Source organism: Zingiber officinale, chromosome 4B (assembly GCF_018446385.1).
Source record: "Zingiber officinale cultivar Zhangliang chromosome 4B, Zo_v1.1, whole genome shotgun sequence".
Taxonomy (NCBI): Eukaryota; Viridiplantae; Streptophyta; class Magnoliopsida; order Zingiberales; family Zingiberaceae; genus Zingiber; species Zingiber officinale.
Genome location: NC_055993.1, coordinates 1249072 through 1274101, shown reverse-complemented (window position 1 = coordinate 1274101; position 25030 = coordinate 1249072). Strand labels below are relative to the sequence as shown.

At 36.6% G+C, this 25030-nt stretch overlaps 1 protein-coding gene and 1 non-coding gene across 2 annotated transcripts; both read left to right on the top strand.

Moving 5' to 3' along the window:
• The first annotated feature begins 3118 nt into the window (after window positions 1-3118).
• On the top strand, window positions 3119-21117 carry LOC121974349 (coiled-coil domain-containing protein SCD2-like). The gene is made up of 17 exons (XM_042525362.1): window positions 3119-3633; window positions 6896-7065; window positions 9857-9932; window positions 10034-10075; window positions 10160-10222; window positions 13775-13824; window positions 13900-13927; window positions 16537-16611; window positions 16725-16835; window positions 16971-17031; window positions 18079-18195; window positions 18297-18415; window positions 18595-18664; window positions 19004-19045; window positions 19201-19241; window positions 20216-20342; window positions 20881-21117. Exons 1-17 carry the CDS (start codon window positions 3244-3246, stop codon window positions 20967-20969), a joined length of 1671 nt encoding a protein of 556 aa, XP_042381296.1. The 5' UTR covers window positions 3119-3243; the 3' UTR covers window positions 20970-21117.
• A 2794-nt stretch (window positions 21118-23911) lies between these two features.
• On the top strand, window positions 23912-23992 carry TRNAL-AAG. Its single transcript has one exon. It is a non-coding gene; the product is annotated as a tRNA-Leu (tRNA).
• Window positions 23993-25030: the final 1038 nt, after the last annotated feature.

Sequence of the window (25030 nt, the reverse complement as noted above, 5' to 3'; positions counted from 1 at the left end):
AATAGGCTCCTGTTTCTCGTATAGAATTTTCTGGGAGTCTAGAAATCTTGTCCATCCTTATTTTTCTGTTCATGTCGGTCAAATAATTTTTTTTTCTTGGTATCCCTTTCTAGAGTTTTTTGGGTGGTAAAAAACATAATCCTTTCAAACTATTCCTGACGTCCTCTCGTGAGTGATCACTTTGAAGTCTTGCTGTTTGTTTACCCCTTTTGTTTGTGGACACTTTTTGGCTAAGTTTGCAAGTAGTAGGACAGAAGATGCGTCAAAAATTCAAGGAATGGGGCATTGGTAATTTGTAATTGTTCATGTGACATGTTCTGCTTGAAACTTTTTGATATGACAATCAAAATATCCTTCACTTGGTAAACTAGGTTAAATTTGGGCAGGACAAAGCATTGCTAGCTTTATTCTCGTCCGTTGTGAACGGGAAACCTAAATAGATCCCTCTTATTCTCGCTGCACTTAATCATGTGGGCTATGCTGTATCCGGCCCGATCTATTAGGCCGTCAGGCCGGTTGAGGGGCAGTTAGGCCTGACCCAGTCTTCGGGTCAGGCCGGGATGAGGGCAGTTCGGCTTACGGGCTGGGCCAATTATGATTCGGTCCTAAGCTATGTCAACCGTGTGCATGATTCAAAATAAAATTTTTATTTTAAAAAATAAAAAAATAATCATGTCAATAAAAGTATAAGTTTAATTGTAAATATACAGAATAAATTTATAGTAATAAGATAAAGTTTTTAATAAAATCATATTTCATTGAATTTTGAGGCAATATTTAGAAAAAAAAAAGTACAAATCCATGGACAGTGCACCCACCCTTTTGGCCCCACCATAAATTTCTAACAAAACTAATGCAGCTCATGATGGCAAGCCCATCTGGTTGTTCGTTTGTTCAAATCAATCTTTGAAGTGAAGCCAAGTCAAGCATTAAACTATCATTACTCCCTAACAAACATATCACCAAAGACACACAAGCTAATCACCTACTTTTTGACACCTACACCTTTCAATTTCACCAAACATTTAAGTCAACAATAAATAATCATCCACTGTTGTACTAATTAGCTTTCCAAACAGCAGAGTAATCTAAACCAAATCAATTAGCCTAGTTCATATGAAGGAATAATGGAGAGTTTCTTTTTCAATGAGTTACTTCATTATTCGGTTTTTCTTTAAAATATATTGATATCCATTTTGGTAAATTAGAGAAAAATTCTCAATCATAATGTTAACTTTGTATATAATTTTCATGTCCAAAAAATTTTGTTTCCACTCCCTGCATGCAAAGTATTACTTGTTTCAACTCTCTCATGCAAATATTGTTACCTAAATTGTCTCTCAGATTTTTTTAGGTACAAAAAGTCTAAAATTGAATACAAAAAGTCTAAAAACGAGTATAATTTTTCTTAAAGTCAGCACTTTATATTAAAATCGAGTATATTTTCTATCAAAATTGTCCCTCTTATTTTTTAGGTATAAAAAGTCTAAAAACAAGCATAATTCCTATTAAATTCAGCACTTTACACTAGAATCCAGCACTCTATACTAGAATAGAGTATATTTTCTATCGAAATTAACCCTCATATTTTTCGGTACAAATAGTCTAAAAATGAGTATAATTCATATTAAATTCAACACATTAAACTAAAATCGAGTATATTTTGAGGTGAAAAAAGAATCGTACTCAATTTGATAGAAAATATACTAGATTCTAATTTAATATACTGAATTTAAGAGGATTTATATTGATTTTTAAACTTTTTGTACCTAAAAATATCATGGGTAATTAGGTAAATATGTTTGACTGAGGAGTGAAAATAAAGATTTTTATGGATGAGGATTGCATGCAAAGATTTGTTTACCAATAGGGACTGCATGCAAAATTACCCTATCCATTTTGATTTAATTAATTTATTTTTGGGTTAATAACTTTAAGCCCCCCTGAATTTTATAGTGAGTTACATTTTGCCCCCTTCTATTTAAAAAACTGCACTCAACCCCCCTTTGACATGAAGTAAAAAAAAGAAAAAAAATAAATGACCAAAATAACCCTAACCTAAATCAGATTTTTAAGAAGAAAATGAAAAAAAAAAAAAAAAAAATCCCATAAGACCATTGAAAGCTTAACCTTAACCAAATCTGATTTATATATAGGTTCAAAATTTTACTTGTTTCTAGAAAAAATATCTTAACAAAATTCATACATGCACCAGTATAAATTTACCTCTTTCGTGTTGGCCATGAGACGGGTTGGCGGGGGTGCTGGGGGCGAGCGCATTCGCCTTTTTCTTATGCCACAATACATGCACCAGTATAAACAACAGAAAAACAACAACTCTAAAGTGATAATCAATCAAAAACTCATTTTACCAAATAAAAAAGAGCTAAAATTCTAAATTAATGAATCAAAGTTAAATGAAGATGGAACAAAATTTATCATTAAAAAATTAAAATGAAGACCCTTTACGATTTAGAAAAAAATCACTCTTTTAATTTTTGTCCAAATGTAAATTTTCATTTCAAAGCAGCTAAAAATACTTTTCGTTTCAAAAAGCTGTTGTTTTGAAATGAAAATTTACTTTTGGGTAAAAATTAAAAGGATGATTTTTTTCTAAATCATAAATGGTCTTCATTTTTTATTTTTAATGATAAATTTTGTTCTATTTTTATTTAATTTTGATTCATTAATTTAGAATTCAGAGTTACTATTTTTCTGTTATTTATGTTAGTACATATATGAATTTTATGAGGATATTTTTCTAGGAACAAGTGAGATTTTGAACTTATATTTGAGTTAAGGTTAATCTTTTAACGATTTTATAAGATTTTTATTTTTATTTTTCATTTTCTTTTTAGAAGTCATTTAGGTTAGGGTTATTTTGGTCATTTATTTTTTTTCTTTTTTTTTACTTCATGTCAAAAGGGGGTTGAATGTAGTTTTTTAAATAGAGGAGGGTAAAATATAACTCGCTATAAAATTTAGGGAGGCTTAAAGTTATTAATCCTTTATTTTTTTCATAGAAAAACAATGCCGGAATGACGTCACGATCTTACGCTCTCTCTCTCTCTCAGTCGGACTTGAACCAGCCAACTAATTTAGTGTTATACTCACCGACGGTAGCCGCATCCACTACAGCGTAAACATCGCTCTCCTTCCGCGCGTCGAGTGCTTCGCTGCCGCGCTACATTTCCCCGTGCTCGAGCCCTCTCCGCTTCCGCGGCGGTGGGAGAAGGCGGCTCGATGAACCGGGAGGTGGCGATGGAGCGCCTGCGTGCGGGGAGCCCCGTGTACGGACGGCCGCCGAGCGGGGTGCCGAACAACGCCGCCTCCTCGTCTCCTGGGATGTCCCCCGCGCACCGCCGCTCGCCCTCGGCATCGGGCTTCTCCGCCGTGAGGCGGACGCAGAACGTCGCGGCGAGGGCAGCCGCCGCGCGCCTCGCGCAGGTCATGGCCTCGCAGAGCGCAGCCGCCGAGGAGGAAGAGGACGAGGAGCTGGAGGATGAGATCCCGTCCGCTGGGGGAATGGGGTTCCGGAACGGCGCCTCCCGACCGGCGGCAGGTAGCAATGAGAGCGCGCCCGCCGGCGGGACTTCCTTATTGGCGAGGTCGAATAGATCTCCTTCGCCTGCGGTAATTTCCAGAATGCCAAGTGAGCTTTTTGTTGATTTGACGTATTTGGTTGCTATGAAAGGAGGCGAAGATTTTTCTTATTCGTAAATGTGCAATAGACCAACTTCCTGGAGAAACAACCAGATTCTTTTTCAGTTTGAATTTAAGATATTGGAGCTAATTATATTAAATTGACCTTGTTTGGGCAAATCACAATGGATAGTGAAATCTGCTAATTGTATTAGACCTCGATTAGGACTGTTGACGAGGGTACGCTGAGATGAGAGGAGCTAGTTCGAGGTAACTATGGAGTCAACTTGTCTTGGTTGAGCTGCTAGAATCTCTGAAAATGGAGTGAAATCGTCCAAGTTGGTTAAGGTGAATAGGGGTTGGGTTGAATTTTGGTCTTGGGGTTTGTTTTGTAGGTCGAATCTACACTTCAATACTGAGGTGGAATGGAGTAAAATAATGGAAAGACCCGTTATTCTGAAATAGAAATAACAAGGAAGACAAGCATGAACCAAAGTGGTCACGGTGACAACTTGTCATTTGGGAATATCATCTGGAGCCCTTATTGTCACCATAGCAAGTCTCTGAAAATTCCCTTCAATGTTGCCCTCGGTACCCTTTTGTAGGTCTTTGCTGAGTGCCTAACATATGGTAGAGCTCCACATGACTCAGCATCCAGGTGGACCTTGGCCATTGGTCCGCTTGATTGGACACGAGGCTCCTTCTGAATTGCAACTCAAGCCCTCGGATTAAACCCCATTCACATTGTTAACATCCCAGCTGTGCATTGAGTTATGTGGGTAATTTTAACTGCAACTGATTGACATCTTGATTGTGAAGATTATCTTGAATGCCTTTTAGGAGGTGTTTGGTTCAAGTTATCATGTGTAATCTTAGTTATGTAATTACCAAGTAATTATATAACCAAAGTTATGGGAAATAAAATATAACCAAATGTTGTTTGGTTTAACCCAGGTAATGCAACAAAAACTTGTTTGTTTGAAGGTTTTAATGAATAACCTAGTTTAATATTTTACCATGTTACCCTCAGTTATAAAACCAATCATATATATATATATATATATATATATATAATTGTTATGCTACGGACTCTATCCTGGTGGATGCTTACGGACTGACTGCCATGTCATATTATTTTATTTTTTTAATATAATATTTTCTCTTTCTTTTTTTTTTCTTGCTTCTTCGTTATCGCTGCATGCTCACCGCGCCTCGCTGCACCTCGTCACCGCCGGCCACCCGCTAGGCCGCTGACCACCCGCCCGGCCACCGACCGTCTAACCACTGCTGAACTATGGGAAAGTAATCGCGTCCGTGGTGGTGCTCACCGCGCCTCGCTGCGCCTCGTCACCGCCGGCCACCTGCTAGGCCGCTGACCACCCGCCCGGCCACCGACCGTCTAACCACTACTGAACTATGGGAAAGTAATCGCGTCCGTGGTGGGTAGGCGACCGGATTCCGGCCGCCTGCCCAACACAGGCGCGGTTGCGTCGGATTCTGACGTGGTCGCGTTTGGATTCCAGCGCGGTCGCGTCCGGATTCCGACACGATCGCGTCAGGATTCCGGTCGCCTGCCCAACACGGACGCGATCGTGTTGAATTCTGGCGCGGTCGCGTCCGGAATTCGTCGTGATCATCGCATGCCCAACACGGCCGCTATCACGCCGGATCGCGGCTGTAATCGAGGCGCGGCCTGGCGGGTGACCGGCAACCGGGTGGGTGGCCAACAGTGACGAGGCGCGACGAGGCGCGGTGAGCATGTAGCGAGAACGAAGAAGCAGAAGAGAAAAAAAGGAGAAAATATTGTATTAAAAAAATAAAATAATATGACATGACAGTCGGTCCATAAGAATCCGTAGGATAGAGTCCGTAGCATAACAATTCTCTCTTTCTCTTTATATATATTATTTACCCTCTACGTTTTTTTCACTTTTTTCTTTATTTTTATGTGTTTTTTAATTTTTTTGACCTTTTTTTTAAAATTTTTTTTACATTTTTTTTTTTTAATGTTTTTTAATTTTCCCCTTTTTTTTCTACTTTTCCAATTTTTTTTTTTAAAATTTTTTTTATGTTTTTTCTATTATTATTATTATTATTATTTTTTAATGTTTTTTACATTTTTCTTTTTTATCACATTCTTTTAATATCCGAAGGTATTTTGGGTAAAAAAATTTCGTTAACCCCGGAATCAAGAAAAACCTCCGTTTTCCGATTCCAGATTGCATACCCCTTTTGCTGACGTGTCGGACATGGAACATTACTCGGGAATCATCGATTACCTAAACCAAACAGAGTTTCGTTGATAACCTTGGAGGGATAACTAAAGTTATCAAGGATAACCTCCAATCAAACGCGCCCTTAAAGTTAATAAACAAAGTTGCTATCTGACAAAAATGATTTTTGCAATTTTGTGCTCTGTGATTCCTACTAATCTGCTATCACACTAGCGTTTAGAGTTAACAATTGATTGATTCAAACTGCAAGGTTTGGCGAATTAAACAAATAATAACTTTGTTATAGAAAGTGTGATTCATTTGCAAGCACATAATCATATGCCATTTGATTTAATATGAATATTCTTGTGTAGATACATATAGCTTTTTAATTTAGATGATTTCCCAAAAAAAAAAAAAACAGAAAGAAAGTGTGATAAGTATACAGGAAGAATTATTTGATGAGTTTTTACATATATTTAAACATTTGGTTGATATTTACATTCTGTTAACCATGTTATATGTGTAAATTTCTTTTATGTATTTTATTTTGATTAAACACATAAATAAGTAACATCTAATCAGAACTTGTGCTATCATTGTTAAGATTTTTTTTTTTTCAAATAATATCACATGTTTCTGTATATATGTTTGTATAATGCATATATTATGTGGTGACTTGGCCTCATACTGCTGGCATGCATGTTTTATTCTTATGTTTTTCCTAGTCTCTTTTACTATTTTTGGGATTTGCTCACAATAAATTTATTTTTGGCAGTCACTTTATTATTGCCTATTCAAATTTGGAGCATTTTTTCTTTGTCACTTCTTTCCCATCCTAACAATAATAGCTTTATTTATTTATTTTGGCATACAGAATCTTGATTCTTTATCTCTCTTGCCAGTTAAACATTGTCTTGTAGCTTTTGAAAAGTTAATAGGCAGTCTTTTCTTCTCTTATTCGTGAGTATGTATCAATTTACTCTATAGTGGAAAGTTCTTTAGGAATTCCAGTTAATTCTTCCTCTTTTTTTGATTAGTTAGGTCAGAACTTTGCAGATCATACTCCTTCAGTCTGTGCGTCTTCAGCTGGAAGACCATCAATTTCTGTTCATCCAGTGCCCTTGGTGCCTCCTAGTAAAACAACCTTTGCGACCCAAACACCTATTCCACCAACTGAACCTCCTGTAGACATGTGCAGCGAGAAAAGGTGGTGACATTTCTTGACATATTACATATGTTTTCATGTCATAACATTCGAAACTCTATTTCTATTCATCCACCAGAAATTTAACTTCTTGTTCTGAGGGTAACTAAATAATTCATGAACATGATGCTCCTTCATTGCATAATTTTGAACAATCTGCCACCTTTTATATAATTTGATGATTGTGTATTTGGTTGGATACATCACAGTAGTATTCTTTAACATGGTCTAGACATTGCGATCAGTTATTTCTCACCATCAGTTCTGCGTGCCTTGGACTTGATGAATAACTCATTAGAAAGGATCAAAGGTGTGCAGAAGAGAGAAGATGGGAGGACAGGGAGGAGGAATGAATTCTCCAATTTGAGGAAGTCAAAAATCATAATTAATGATGGAGAGGAATGTACCAAATTGTGGATAAATTTTCGTACGCTTTTTTAAATAAGCTTCCAGACAAAAAGAGAAAATCCTTGTTGCAAGTGACTGACCAGAAGGGTTACCTTTTACTTTGGGTGCAAAGTGTCTTCATGCTTTGATATTTTGGTGAATTTCTGCATTCCTTTTTGAAAATTTCAATATGGTTAAGGACACAACTTTAAGTGTTGTTGGAAATTGGTTAACATGGTGGACACATGTTTATTCTTATCGTTGATCAATACTGATATGTAATGGCATGGGTAAATTTCACATTGCTTCTGGTGCCGATATAAATCAATTGGTATTGGCCTTCCATGATGCGTCATGTCCCTCTATTTCTTTTGTTGTTCATAAGGAGAGATGAAACAGTATAAAAATAGGGTAGAAGAGAGGAAGCACCAATTGAAGCACTAACAATAGTAAAGAGGAATGACATTTAAGTTAGAAAAATTTGAGATATATCCATATTTTGTACCTCTTTGTACATTCTAATTATGTCAGTGTAACTCTTAGTGATTAACCATCGTATATTAATAAAAATGTGGAAAATAAGTACCAAGGCTAGATGTCTTAGAAGCATTATTTAATTAAGTCTTACAAAATTATGAGAACAACATCACTAGAATGCTCTATTATAACTAATGGTCTTATAGATATAGTTATTTTGGTATAAGGTATAAATCATTCGTTGAGATGCTTGTTATAAAATTTCATGACCTGGTGCTTAAATTTTTTAATATAATTGGATTGTTATTGGTATAGGTTTATATTTTTAAGTAAACAATCTAAGTGGAAGTGATTTGTAAGATTAAAATTCACTTGAGTTACTCTCGGCACACCTTAAAATGTGTTGGTTGTCGAGTGTTGGCTTGGCATAGTACCAAACCCGAACTATTTCCTATTAGAGAACTTTAGCATAAAATGATACTTATAAACCTCGATTAAGAATATGAGTGTTAAATCGGTTCCTTTCCTATAGGTCTGCTTTTGAGATGAGTAGTTAGCTAGTTTAACCATTATATCACAGAAGGATATCATACATTTAATGAATGTATCAATTAGATGGCCCTGGATAAATTAAGTTCACATGAGGCTATTCCATTCAATTTATTGGTGCACTAGTGGGAATGCTAAGACTATACATATATAAATTGATCAGTTTCGTGATAGTTTAAACCCTGGATTATATTTTTCAGTAAGTATTGCCTGATATGAGTGATACTGATATGTATCAGACAATGGATCAAGACAAAAAACCAAGTTTTACCTATATAGCCTCACCGCTTTAAATTAGTCTTGTATCACTTCTGTTGAGATATACTGGCATCCGTCTGTCCATAGTGGGCAAGACGGTGAGACATATTCCAATATCTAGTGGTTGTTTGACTTAATGACTATTACCAATAAGCTAAGCATAATACTACAGAAAGAGAAGCAATATCATTATGGAATTCAATTATTATCAATAAACAAAACAAAATCGTGTAATATTAAAGAAAGAGAAGCACTATCATATTCTATCAGATTTTCAATTTTTGATATTTAATTATTGACTCTGCTTCTTATAGACATTCCCACTAACTATTTCTGAGGGATACAGAATACTACATGTCAGGAAGTCACAATTGACACTACACAATTATGTAGAATCCTATGTAACCATAAAGAAACTAGAATTTCTGCATGCTTCTAGCAATTTAGCAAACTGATTAATAATTTGCCTATCCAAGTTTTGCACCAAATTAAAATTAAATTGAATTTTGAATTTGAGTCTGATCTGATTGAATCTCCTTAGTCAATATCTAGCCCCCGTAAGCCGACATCAAAAGGAACTAAAAATGATGTTACTGGAGTTCCTTATTAGCACCATTTGAGGTTGTAAAACCAACAAATGACAAAGTAAAGTAAAAAGACACTGTATTCCTGATGTTACTAGGTAGGCCATTAGGTTGTCTGAAGGGCCTATGGTAGAAATTACTTAGAAATTATTTAATGAATAATCATGTAGATATTGCTTCTAAAAAGAATAGGTGGATACACCCAAGAAGTAAATAGACTAGGTTGATATGATATAACCTGTATCAACTCCTATCATGTTTCTGTGTAAGCTGACATCTATACTTTATTATTCCAAATTCAGATTGGAACGGTGTTGACATCAAAATTTTAATCCTTGGCTTGTGCTATGGCAACAATACCTTACTATTCCAGCCCGAGATTGGAAACAGTATCAACGTCGAAATATTGGTCTTTTGCTTGAACTATTGACTATGTTGACATAGTCTGACCCATGCCAAACCATATCATGTGTCTATATGGGTTGACACCTATTCTCACTATTTCAACTCATGTATAAGCTGTTTGAAATATATTGCAGATTTCCATCAGATATGAAACATTTGAACCCGAGGGGAACAGGAATTCATCGACAAGCTTCTTCACTTCAGGATGAGGTATCATAGTATTGTCATACTGTTTTCCTTTGATATAATCAACTCTCAAAAGTGTACTTAACTCTTCAAGAGAAAGGAGACTGATTTTGCTTATTGTACAGTTAGATATGCTCCAAGAAGAAAATGAGAATATTATTGAGAAGGTATGCTTCTTTAATATCACCATAAAAGAAAAAGATTTAATGTTCTTTTGGTTCCATTAAACTGCTAATTTTTTTTTCATCCAGTTGCGACTTGTTGAAGAGAGACGTGAGGAAGCTGAGGCCCGGGCAAAAGAGCTTGAGAAGCAGGTCAGCATTGTTAAAGTTAATGTGTTGACCATCATTATGAGGAAGTTGGACCATCACTCTTCCATCGTGCATGCAATTGTTGTATGAATCAAAGAGTCACCTTGATAAGCTAAACGGTTACTTACCCTCTAAGTTTCTTTCAAGTCTATATAATGGCTTTGTAATCAAAAGTTTAAAATATAGAAGACAAAATATCTCTTTTTCCTCAAGAGTTCTACCAAAATACTTCAATAGTTACTCCAGGTTCTACCAATCCAAATCCATGGCCAGCTCGAGCTTAACAAACATCAACCATCTCATCCCAGAGTTTAATGGCGAAGACTATGATTTCTAGTACGTAAAGATGAAGACCATCTTTCGATCTCTTAACCAATGGGAGATTGTGGAGAATGGAGTGCAAGAGCCCGAGGAAACCACTGCCCTCAACGAAGCCGGTCTGAAGAAATTAGAGAAGTCTCGACAAGCCGACGCAAGTGCTCTCTCAATCCTTCAAAGAGCCGTCACTAAGGCTATATTTCCCAGAATCATGCGTGCCGACACTGCTAAAGAAGCATGGGAGATCTTGCAGAGCGAATTTCAAGGAGATGTGAAAGTGAGAGCGATTAAGCTCCAATCACTACTCAAGGAATTCGAAAATGCCAAGATGCAGGAGAAAGAAACACTCATGGAATTCTCAACCAGAATCTTTGATTTGGTCAACATAATGAAATCTCATGGTGAAGATATTACAGAGACTGGTACGAAAGATTCTCATCTGTCTTCCTGAGAAATATGATCCCATTGTTGCCGTCATTGAAGAAACAAAGGAGCTAACAACACTCACAGTTCAAGAAGTGATGGCGTCCCTAAAATCGTTCGAGCAAAGATTGTCCAGACATTCTGAAAAGCCAATAGAGGGTGCATTCCAATCAAAGCTCAAAATTGGTAACAACGAACGAGAGGGCCAATCACGAGGTGGATGGAAATCAAGAGGACGAGGTGGACGTAACTCAAAAGGAAGAGGAAAAGATAACTCATCGATTTGCAGCAACTGCAATAAGCCAAATCACTCCGAGAAGGACTGTTGGTTCAAAGGTCAATCGAGATGCAAAATATGCAATCGATTTGGTCACCTCGCCAAAGATTGCCGAAGTAGGAACTCTTATCAGGCAAATCAGGTTGGAGAAAATCAAACAGCTGAGGAGACACATGGAACATTCTATGTATGTCACACAGCCACCAACAAGGAGCAAGGAAAATGGTTGCTAGACAGCGGATGAAACCCTGAGGTTGATCTACATACACTTCTTCCTTCAATTCACCATTGAGAAATGCTGACTTGACATTAAGCTGATAAAGTTTCCACCCTTTGCTGGCGGCGAATGCAATTATAGCTCGGATTGTGTCAAGCCGAGCTACTGGGGCAAACGTCTCCAGCAAAGGGTGGAAACTTTATCAGCTTGATGTCAAGTCAACATTTCTCAATGGTGAATTGAAGGAAGAAGTGTATGTAAATCAACCTCAGGGTTTCATCCTAAAAGGAAAAGAAGGAAAAGTCTACAAACAGCTTTCTTAAGTTTGTAGACTTTTCCTTCTTTTCCTTTTAGGATGAAACCCTGAGGTTGATCTACATACACTTCTTCCTTCAATTCACCATTAAGAAATGCTGACTTGACATCAAGCTGATAAAGTTTCCACCCTTTGCTGGAGACGTTTGCCCCAGTAGCTCGGCTTGACACAATCCGAGCTATAATTGCATTCGCCGCCAGCAAAGGGTGGAAACTTTATCAGCTTGATGTCAAGTCAGCATTTCTCAATGGTGAATTGAAGGAAGAAGTGTATGTAGATCAACCTCAGGGTTTCATCCTAAAAGGAAAAGAAGGAAAAGTCTACAAACTTAAGAAAGCGCTATATGGACTTAAACAATCTCCTCGCGCTTGGTACAGTGAGATCGACAACTATTTCAACCAAACAAAATTCGAGAAGAGCAAGAGTGAACCAACTTTGTATGTCAAGGAGCAAGGTAATGATGTTCTTATAGTCACTCTTTATGTTGATGATCTAATTTTCACGGGAAGCAACAAGAAGATGATCGAAGAGTTCAAAAATGACATGACTCAAAAGTATGAAATGAGCGATATGGGTCTACTTCGACATTTCTTGGGCATGGAGATCTACCAAGAAGAAGAGATAGTATTTATCTGCCAAAAGATATATGCAAAAAAGATTCTGAAGAAATTCAACATGCTGGGATGCAATCCTGTCTCTACACCACTCATTTTGGGGGAGAAATTGAAAAAGGAAGATGGAGGAAAAGCAGCGGATGTCACTCATTACCGTAGCCTCATTGGTAATTTGTTATACTTCACAGCAACTAGACCTGATCTCATGTATGCTGCAAGTCTACTCTCAAGATTTATGCAGAGTCCGAGCCATTTTCATCTCGGTGCAGCAAAGCACGTGTTACGATATGTTCAAGGGACAACGGTCTAAGCTATCAAAAGAATCACGCACTTAACCTTGTCGGTTATTGTGACAGTGATCTTGGTGGATCCTTAGACGACATAAAAAGCACCTCGGGGTACTGTTTCTCTTTTGGTTCAGCAATATTCTCATGGTTGTTCAAGAAACAACAAAGTGTTGCACAATCGTCTGCGGAAGCCGAGTACATCTCAGCATCAGTAGCCACTTCACAAGCAATTTGGCTTCGAAGAATCTTAGCTGATCTCGGTCATCATCAGATTGAAGGAACCGTGCTATACTGCGACAACAAATCTGCAATCGCTATGGCTAAGAACCCAGTTCACCACAGCCGAACTCGACATATAGCACTCAAGCATCATTTCATTCGACAGGCAATTGAAGATAAAGAAATTCAACTTGAGTTCTGTCGATCTGAGGAGCAATTGTCTGACATCTTCACAAAAGCACTTCCGAGAGAAAGATTTGAACAACTCCGAGCCAAACTTGGAATCCGACAACACATTAAGGGGGAGTGTTAAAGTTAATGTGTTGACCATCATTATGAGGAAGTTGGACCATCACTCTTCCATCGTGCATGCAATTGTTGTATGAATCAAAGAGTCACCTTGATAAGCTAAACGGTTACTTAGCATTTAAGCTTACTTACCCTCTAAGTTTCTTTCAAGTCTATATAATGGCTTTGTAATCAAAAGTTTAAAATATAGAAGACAAAATATCTCTTTCTCCTCAAGAGTTCTACCAAAATACTTCAATAAGCATTCATGGAGTTTAGCTGTAGTTTTCTAGTTTGTTATGTCTGTCAACCTATACAAATTTGCAACTCCTTGATCCTAGGATGCTAGCAACCTAATTTCAATTGTTTTTTTGCTTTAGACCATGATCGATCCAACCACCAGGATGCATGTCCTAAATGCATAAAGCATAATGCTAATTCGTAAGCCAAACAATTAGGCTTCTTTTGCTACCTCAATGACAGAATTCAATATCTGAACATTTTCAATCTTTAAGATCTTTGTTGAACATTTGGTTAATCTTCAATTATATTCATACATAAAAATGGAAATTTCCTTTTGCATTTTGTCTTTGCAGGTTGCTGCCCTTGGAGAAGGTGTATCTTTGGAAGCACGATTATTGAACAGGTAGTAACAGCCTTTTCTCACATCATAACCAAGTTCTCTATGTCGAAACTATAATCTTCAGCTGATTATTGGCAGAAAGGAAGCAGCACTCCAACAAAGAGAGGTGACTTTATAGCATTAGCTTCATTGCCATTACATCAAAATTCTGTCATATTGCTTTGCTATTATAGATTTCAAGGAAATATTTGTGTTTAATTGCCTAGTAAGTCCCTTCTACCTACATATATATATTATTCATCAATTTAATCTTACATCTAGGCCCTTGTAATATATGTTATTTACAAATAGATCCATATAACCATATCAAAGTCTCTAACACTTTCCCTCAGGTTGACTTAAAAATAACATGAAGATTAAGCTTATCATAAATATACTTGATCCTAGGACCTCTTAGGAGTTGGTGCAACGATGTTCCTAAGTCATCAGGTTTGTACATCTTGTTTTGATGTGGCTAACAAAAATTTTAAGTTAAGTTTTTCTATGGTACTAATATATGCATCAAATTTACAAAGAACTGACAGAGTGCACATGAAGCTTGCAGAGCTCGTGACTTGATGTAGTCAAGTCGGTTGGATTTATGCTTAATGGTTCAAAGGTCCAAAACAAGGTGGAATCAGAGGTGATTAGAGAAGAATTGTATGGACATTTGAATGATAAAAATTTCCTTGTGAGGTGGGCTCTAGGATGAGGAGCATGAAAAAGTTGAAGATCTAGAGAGTAAAAATCTTTAGGCAACATCATTGAGGATAATATGCAGGATAAAGATTTGGATGCTGGTGAGTTGTCAGAGATTACTAGTGATTGTAATTCTGGGGTTCACCATTTTAGGCAACGTCATTGAGAGATGATGTGTATGGCTGGCTAGGTAGAGGCTGCTTAGAGACTTATAGAGAGTTCTGAGTCTTCTGACCATGGAATAATAGATTTCTGGTTATAGTTGGCACTGGACTTTGATCTCAAGCTTTGCATAGGCTTATGAGAGTAAAAGCTGAGTGAAGTTGATATCTCCAAGTATATTCAGTCGACTTTATGTGAGCCTTAACAGGCAATTAAAAACTCTCTGTTAGAATAATATAATGTTTCTATTCTGACTCCAATTAACTGGACCAGTGATCAGTTGTCTGTTGGAAGGATCTCTAGTCGATTGGAAGCCTTTCTAGTTGACTGACTAAAAGACCATTGGCTATGCAAATGTCTGAAAAAGTTTGATCGGTCAACTGAAGCATATTTTAGTTGACTGGTGAGTTCAAAAATTAACCATTGAAGCTGGTTCTATATACCTTGATGGTTTTTTTCTGTACATGTACTGCATGAATTCCCTTGTAATTTGCATGATCTGGTCCTCAAGTTAAACGTCTAAGGGCTCGAAAATCGAAGGGAATGTCATTCTCTATGAGCTCTTGATAACTCTTCTCATCTTTTTGTATTTGCATATATCTTTTGTTAGAGAAGAAATTCTTCTGAGGCTTTCTTGACTCTATGGAAAGGAGTGAGTTTTGGGAGTCATTCATCTGATGAATCACTATACCTTGGAGTAGGAGTGGGATCCAGAACTTGTTATTTCTCTGCATATGCAGCTATTATTTTTAAGAAATAGCTTCAATTAAACTTTATCTACAAAGTAAATCACAGAAGGCACAAACAAGCAAATTTGGGAGATTCATGTGATGAATCACTATACCTTGGAGTAGGAGTGGGATCCAGAACTTGTTATTTCTCCGCATATGTAGCTATTATTTTTAAGAAATAGCTTCAATTAAACTTTATCTACAAAGTAAATCACAGAAGGCACAAAAAAGCAGATTGCCTTCACATTTATCACAGTGCAAGCACTAAAATGAAAACACCAACTAAATCTGATTCAATCAGATCAATTAGTGGGTTAGATTTCATGGGGATGCAATCTAATTAAAATGATCTGGGTCTTCTGCTGTCCGGAGGAAAAATGTAGAAAAGGGGAAGAAACTGGAAAAAGAAATTTATCACTCAGGAGAAGAGGCTGAAGGATCAACCACCCAGAGATGCTGGATGAGGTGGCAGTGATAGTCTTATGATGCTTATCCAGTTCTCTGCCTGATCATTTGCGAGGAGGATGACAAAGTCGACAGTAATGGAGGAGAAGAACGCTGTAGGCTTCACAAGAATGCTGTAGTAGAATGCAAACTGCAGAGAGAAGGGATCAACAACACAGAGTGAAATTGATGATGTTGTTGTGATCAAACAGAACAAAGAGTTTGTCAACCTTTGGTGGCTCTGATACCATATAGATTTTAGGGAAATATTAAAGCTTAATTGCCCTGGTAGTCCCATATAGATTATCCAATGCATTCTTACATCTAGGCCCTTGTAATATATGTTATTTACAAATGGATCCATATAACCACATCAAGTTCCCTAACACTAATCAATGAGACCATTAGGCGAGAACTGTTTAGTTAGTCTGTTAGTGTAACTGATGTTGGCTAAGGTGATTAATAACTTGTTTATAATTGTAGACAACTTGTTATTATATGATTCTCACGTCAAAAAGTTCAGTATACTAAGAGAACATTGATGAAAATTATTGAGCGAGGCATGGGTTTAACATTGGAACAAATATTGATAATCTTGATTAGACCATCAAATTTGATTTACTTCCATGTGGATAGAGGCATATGCCACTGTATGTTTCCTGTTATATTCTGCTGTTTCAAAATATCTATTTCATCCCAGGCTGCACTCGAAGCTACCAGGAAAAATAAAGATGGGAAAAATGAAGAAATAGCAGCAATGAGGAAAGAAGTAGAGGTGTTATTGTCAATTTCATTCATCGCTTGTTTTAGGTGTTCTTGAGTTGATGTGTAGCTGCTAGATGGTTTGCTAATCAATTCTTTTTTCCTTGGCTTACATGTCGTGAGTAGTCTGCTAAGGAAGAAGTTGTAATAGCAAAAGAACAGCTCAGGAAAGCTGAGTTAGAAGCAAAGTCTCTTCAGTTAATGACACAAAGGGTGATTTTATCCCAGGAGGAGATGGTGTGCTTTCCCTGATAGGAATATTGGCAATCTCTTTTATTTTTTCACTTATGAAAATCATTGCAAGCATGTGTGGTCATCATGGTTGCTTGTGTAATGATATCTTATGTCAATATACATGTTCGATGTCTGCAGGAACAAGTTGTCTTGAAAAGATGTTGGCTTGCTCGCTACTGGGGCTTAGCAGTTTATTATGGTAAATCAGTTTGTGTATTTGCAATTATAAATATATTTTATTTTGACTTTCAATTGTATGGCTTGTTTCCTCTATCCTGCAGAATAGCAGCCAGGCTAGATGGATCTTTTTAGATTCTCCACATTATTCTTCTGTTGATACAGTGTTTCATACTTATCATTCCATATTTTGTTTTCCTGATAATGTGATTCTTGTTTGGCATCTTAAATTTCCAATTTCCCCATAAAACATCATAATTGTTTGCACTTATCATCTGTGATCAACTTATGTTTCAATAGACTATGATAATTTACAATTAAGGAGGTATTGTTACTCCAAAAATAAGATTGTAATAATATGTTTATCGAGCTTTGAAGAATCATCATCATTGTGTAACCACATTTGTCCCAATTATTTAAGAATGATCTCATGAATTCTATTCCTTTATTGAGCTCTATTGAAGGCTTATATCAACAGTAGTATTTTAATCAATTAAATCATTTTTTTTAGTATTTTGACGTTTTTTAGTCTCTTGCATCTTATATGTTTGGATATGTTCTGTAGGATATTTATGTTGGTAAAATAGTTGAATAAAGAAAAGTGAGAAATTTTTAAAGTAGTGGCCATTAACTAAGTTAAATATTATCTTGATGGCATACACTTCTATCTTGAAGACGTGAATCAATCCAGGTTGTAGTATTTAGTCACGAGCTACAAGTTGATGATCTGTGTTTGTTTTCTGCATAAGTAGGCCAATGGTGTTTTGCTAGATGACAATTGGCAAAGAGAAACACTCCAAGGATGCATCAATCATTAACATTTGTCAAACATGCATGAGATCATCACTGTCGGCAAGCATGTATCGCTAATTTTTTTCTGTAAGTCCAACCATGAAAGGATGTGGAGAACAAAGAGGTTTCATTCTTATATTGATCCCCAGTACCTTATTCATACCTTTTAAATCTGAAACTTTTAAAACTTACTTTTTCTTGTGTGCATTATGAATTCTATAAATAACTTCCTGCTTGATTCATTCCTATGATTTTATTGCTGATATAATGATCTTAGGATTCTACCCGGAGATTGCTGTTTCAAAATATGAGTATTGGTCTTCATTAGCGCCGCTTCCTCTTGAGGTTGTTATTTCTGCTGGTCAAAAGTCCATGGAAGAATCATATAACCAAGGCAAGAAATATGCTAAAAGGATTCTACTGATGTAATTTTAACTTGTTTTACATGACCCGAATTTGTTGGTTAGTGTTTCTCAGATTTTGGTTGTTTGATAGGTATCCATGAATCTGAACGAAGGAAGCTTGTACATGATGCAAATGATATTACTGGGGAAGGCGACATAGAGAGCATGCTTTCAGTTGAAAAGGGCCTATTGGAACTAACATCTTTGAAGGTCTTGTATTATCTTTTGCTGCTAAAGTTGTTCTTTTAACACTTTCTTTTCTTCCAACTTCCAAGATGTTCTTTCTGAATTTGCATCAAATAGATTCTATATCTTTTTGCTTGTAGTCTTTTCCTTTGAGCTGTTTATAGTTAACCATCTATTGATGTTTTGTCATTACTAACTTCAAGGTTGAGGATGCTGTTGTCCTTGCATTATCTCAACACCAACGACCAAACTTTGTTCGTCAATTTTTGTCAGGTTTGTACACTACTGGACATGGTAAAATGTACTCTTCATTTTGCTTCTAGTGAATAATCAATTCTACTGAGTTACTGCCACACTTTGTCTTCTATTTGATCAAGTTGGTTCAGTTTATCTTTACCCTTGCCTTATGGTGGATATTTGTACAGCTATTTTCCTTCTGAGCATCCCTATGCCCATGGAGTATCTAAATATCTTTTCCGTGTGAAAAGGATTGTGTATCTCATGATCTAAATGCTAAATTCTGAAATTGCAATCTCAGCTCTTAGGTCTTTAGAAAAATAGAGGAAATGAGAACCTAAACCACTTCATATTTTTCTTTAAATATTTTGACAGATTTTAAAGCACCTGGAGAACCAAAGTTTATGGAGTCATTTGGTAATTACAATTCTTATATGTACTTACTGCATTGTTTTGTTCGTTGCTAATTTGAAGTCTAATGACTTTCTGTACTGTTCTTGTATATGAGAATAATGTAATTTCAAATTCATGTATTATTGTGCTAATAACTTGATGACTTGATGCTATTGCAGAACTGAGCCAAGAGGAGATAGAAGATGTCACTTTCAAGCAGGTCTTTTTCAGTTCTTTATGATAGATTGTTAGTTGGTTTTGATGATTGTGTTTCTCCTGGTCGGATAGATGGTTTCTCTTTCTCTTCCTATATATGGAAGAAAGTTTCTCATCATGCATTGTTGTGGTTGGCAGACAAGGATGAAAGTTGAAAACATGGTTGGCAGAAGGTCGATTCTGATCTGGATCAGCCGTGTTAGATCAGCAATGCTGATCCAATTCTGAATGTGAAATCAGAAACCCTTACAAGATTAATAAAATCTAGATTAATCAGGCTAAAAACTAAATTCATGAGATAATCAGTTGAGATGGGCAGAAATTAAAGCCAAATTGGAGTGAAATAACTGGGTTTCACTGATTGTTCCAATTCCTACTTGGGAATCTTTTTCGATGGACATAGATGGGAGTGCAAATGGTCTAGAGTTGTATTGTGGGCAGTCATTGTGTTAGTGATAGAGAGAATGAATCTAAATCGTGATTCAAGCATTTGAGAGGAAGAGTAATCAAGGTGAAACTTCAGCGTCATGCAAAGGCAGAGAGGTCATGGAGAGGCAAATAGGCAAAGGCGGGTCTATTGATGTTAACAAATTTCAGCATCATTTGGACTTCAGATGGGGAGGTAGATACATTGCAATGTCAGCGTGAGGTAAAAGATGATGGCTCCCTCTTCTTCTTGTCTTCTTTAGGCTTCTAACATTCTCGAGGAGGAAGGAGGAAGACAAAACATGCCTTCGTCTTTGCTCCAGTATGATATAGAGTGACAAATCACGAGCTCTTGTGAATCATGCTATAAGAGATCTATTCTGACAACAATTCTCGTAGTAGTTTGGATTCTTGCATTGAACACCGTTTTACTAGTTGAGCAATTTGAGTCGCCTAGAAGACTAAATCTTATGGACTTCAAAAAAATTTGCAAACCAAATTCAATTACTAATTTGACTTGGTTAGCCTCTGAATTTAGCTTAACTTTTGTAGGCATGGTTGATATATTTCTGGAGAAGAGCCAAAGACCATGGTATAGAAGAAGATATTGCTGATGAGCGGCTACAATTTTGGCATGGTCGAATTAGACAATCTCCTAGTTCTCATGATTTTATTGATGGTAAATAACACTTCTCTTTTTCTGCATATCATCATTCAATGACTTGCTGGCCTATCTTTCTAACTCCTTCAGAGAATTTAAATTTTTTAACACAATCAGAGATGAAGAGGCTTCTAATATTTTTGTCAAATATTTTCTCCTCTTTATTTTTATTTTCGCTCTATTAGTTCAACATGTGCCTCGTTTAGACAAACTTAACCTATTATCTCCATCTGGTTATTTATACACCTGATTTCTCAAAGCCGCCTATCGATTCATAATATTCTTATGTCTAGGATATCAATGGATTTATATTTGTTGCCTTTAAATTGCGTGATACTTTCCATAAAGCATGGTGGATTGCGACATCGTAGATGAAAATTTCAAAGTTGTAGTAGTTACACAAGACCATCGAATTATAACCACTCAATTTTCATCTATGAATTACATTCTTCCATTACACGAGACCCTAAACTTCTTTGCTTAGTTACCTATGTTGGTCTTAGTCGGATGGAAGTAGTTCTATTTATCAAACGGTTTCTTTATTACAATATTGCAGTTGAGAGAGGCTTGACAGAACTCAACAAGCTGGGCATCGAACAGCAATTATGGGAAGCATCGCGAAAAGAAATAGAGCAGGAGCCTTAAACCAAGCAGCAAAAACAAATGCAAGCGGATTGATAAATAGAATGCAATTTGCATATCGTTCTGTGCACAGGGGCAATGTTTTATTTTGGCGCAAACATGGTTAGTCCTGTCATTCACGATTTCACGCAGATGCTATGCTTTATGATTTTATATTTTCCATTAACGATTGGATAGGGGGACGGATTCTCTGGTTCGCAATTTGTGGATAAGGGGGTGGTCCACTATTGTAGATCCTTAATTTGGATGGACCTTACCAATTTAAAAGTGGACTCTATCCAAATCAATGGTCCTTGTACAGTGGACCATCCCCTGGTCCGTAAATTGCGGACCAGAGGATCCGGCCCCATTGGATAGTAGACATGAAATGGATCATTTCAAATCAAATAACATATAGTTTAGTCATTTCTTTTCTCCATGAAATATAATTTCCATTTTCACGGCTTCTTAAGTCCTAGTGATAGAATCATGATAATTATGAAATTAGTCGAACGGGACAATCATCCTATGAATTCTTTGTTACAGTATATATAACTCATTATTGGCATGTAACAGGACGTTGTGAAAATCTAGCTGTGTTGTAAATTATCTGGTTATGAATGTAGCGAAATAACATTTTTTGTCATCTAGTGTTCTACATAAAATACGGTAGGATTATTAAAAAAGAAAGAGAGCATTATTAACTGTTTTCTGTGCTCTTAATTTTCTTTTTAAAATTTAAAAGTAAGTTTTATAAAATGACAATTATATCTTAAGGGCTGAACCCACGAATAAAAGATAAAAGTTATATAGATGAGAATATTAAAATGAAGATGTGGATGTGAATAAAAATAAAGTTAAAGAAGATACAATGAATTAAGATAGAATTTATTTAAATATATATAATATATTAGGTGATAAAATTTAATGGTATAAGAGGAATTATATGTTCAATCCTGTCTAGTGGGATAATATGTAATTGTTAGGATGTCTAAAAGTTAAAATTTTGATGGAAACTTAGAATTATATAACTAACCGGATAAAAAAAATATATCAAAAGATTGATCTCAATATCGAAAATTATTTTGTGATTTTGAAAACTTACCGTTATTGTTTCCTAACTTTATCAAGGTTCTGCTCCTCTCCTAGAAGTTAGGAATTTCTTCTCCACGATCATCAACTTCTATGATAAGGTATACTATTTAACAATAATACATCAAGACTAATTAGATTTATCATATTATCTTTTAACAATAATTATTTTATTCTTATCATATTGTGGAATGAAATAGGTTTTTTTTTTTAATTTAATTTTGTAAATTTTTTCACGGAATTGATATTTTTCTATTTAACGGTAAAAAAGGTAGCACGAGTTCATGAGCACTGAGTTTATTTGGACTAAGTGTTTTTTCGTGCGACCAAATTACATTTTGGATCGTCATTGATGATCTTTCCTTTCATATTTAATCTGATCGTGTCTTAAAATCATGAAAAAAGTTGGCTGGAGATATGACTTTTGGGTTAACTGTGTATAGATCTCACTCTATCATGTAACATAAAAACGTTAGTATCAAGTCAAGGAAGGGGTCCTGGCGTTGACCTTCTAATGCTCAAATCAATTACCGAAAAGATGGAAGGAAACGGAGCAACAACAATCACAGAATAGTGAATAATGCGTACCTCCGCCGGTGCATCGACCTCCTTTTATATAGCGCCCCAACGGGCGACATGCACGCTCCTTAAGGCGTGAGCACGTTCTTCAAATTGTTTTATAAAAGGACATGTCAGAAAAGTGACTCTAACACCTTACCTTAACAGGGTACGTAAATCTCTGACAAAACAATAAAAACTTCTATCGTACGATTCGTCTGTTGACCATGCCTCGTTGTCAGTGGCATTATCCCAAAGGGGGATATTAGTGGATATGAGAGGGGTCCCACCGTTTGGCTGAGTGGGGGAGACGCTCGACCGGGGATCCCCGCCTTGTCGATCTGCGCTGTTCTTCTCCGTAATCCCGTAGCTCATTTGATTGCTTCCGCCCAACTGGACCCGCGCTTTGATCGCCTAACCGTTCCTCCGCTTTGTGATGAACATATGATGTTCTTGTCGTAGTGCTCTTGGCTGTAGGGAGTTCTACTCGAACAAGCAATTTACCGATCAGACACTTCATGCCCATCGACAATTGCTGGAGACCTCCTCTCGATCCACCTTTGATGAATCCATTGGTTCCCTGAGATTTACTGTATTGACTTTGACCTTCACGTCGACCTTATGCTACCTTTATCCTTGACCCATATTTAGTGGGGCCTCTCATCATAATATCATAATCGATTTACATAGTTTGATTATGTCAATACTAATTATTATTACTATTGGAATCATGGTTCTCATTTATAATGACAATTATATGTTCATGATCAAGATATACCAATCAATGCTATTATACTAGTGTATATCTAAAAATGATAGTATCATGTCAATAATGGCATATATCATTAGCATGTTGGCATGGTAAAGTGTTGTATTGCTCGAATTCATAGAAATTCATTGTTCCAAAACAACAAACAATGAGGCTAAACACAACTCGACGTCTAATCAAGAAACAAATATAAGGTATTTATCAACATTGTTAATTTCTCCATTACAATATCCTAGTGGATACCAAATTTCCACAGCAACAAAATTTTTCCCATTGGAAGCATGTTTCAACAAGTAGTGCTAAACCTACTTATCTATTTTAGTTATCGGATAGTTGATGATAGTTTTTATATAAACTTCATGCTTTAACCAAATAGTTACAAAATTAACCAATTTTTTTCCCCTTTTCAACGAAGTTCCAACTCAAGTGAAATCTCTCCCATGAATGAACATGTTTCGATTTTCATTTCTAATTTTGCAGTTATTTAGGTTACCTCAATAAATTCGCATACACAACAAAATAAACTTTGCTCAGGTATAGTCAAAGTGTTGAGATGGCCGAGTTGGTCTAAGGCGCCAGATTAAGGTTCTGGTCCGAAAGGGCGTGGGTTCAAATCCCACTCTCAACATATCTGTTTCTTTTTATTTTTTTATTTCTTTAAAAAATATAAAATCAAATCAAAAGCTTGTTCTCAGCTCACCGATCTGGATTAACCTTCTTCTCTATTGAAAGCGCAGGATCGGAAAATCCCTCTGAAAGAATTCCGGCATTGATTAAGCTGACACTGTTTTTGTCTAAAAATGAAAATGACCAACCTTCCCCAGTTCGGGAAGGGATAAGGGAGCGGGAATGAGGGCAGGCAACTACTTGCTCTCTGTCCCGAACTCGGTAGCTAATAAGTAGAACTGCTTCCTATGATCACTCGACTCTACCCCAAGAGCGAACTACTCATTGCTATCTTGCCTCGCTTCTGTCTTAGCTTAGGATAGTGATCTAGTCCGGTCTTTTTTATATAAAAGCAGTCAGTCCCCGGTTACTCGCTTGAAAGCGGCCTCCTTACCCCGCAAAGAACTAGAGCATTAATAACAGAACAAAGGACCGGCTGCTTTAACACTCGAGACAGGGAAGGTAGTCTATATAGCCGCTCCTTACTATTGCGGTCCTCCTGCGCGTCCGAGCTTTCTTGTCATATAGAGGTACGGATAATAGGTCTTGATAGAAATTGGCTTGGAAAGGAGACTGAGTTCAGGTGAGAGCAGCCCACGGAGCGGTAAGAAGAGGGTCAATTTTCGCATGTATTCTTTTCTCTTTCTTTTTATTTTTTATTTCTTTAAAAAATATAAAATCAAATCAAAAGTTTGTTCTCAGCTCACCGATCTGGTCATGGGCAGCGCGGCGCATTCGTTCTGACATGGAACAGGATGATAGCTGGGTTTCCATCCAGATCAAGGGAAAGGAAGCCTGGATCTCATGGAGAAGCCGAGAGTTTTTGTTTTTTAGTCGCAATGTATTCATGTCCTCGTGAAAAAAATCTCTTTCATCTCTTAATCAATTTGATAGTCAACTATAAATTAATTTCATGATTTATTTTGGGACGTACAATTGCCAAGCTTCCTTCTAAATCCCTGACCATTCTCATCTTTGCGGTCAAGTGTCACTACGATCT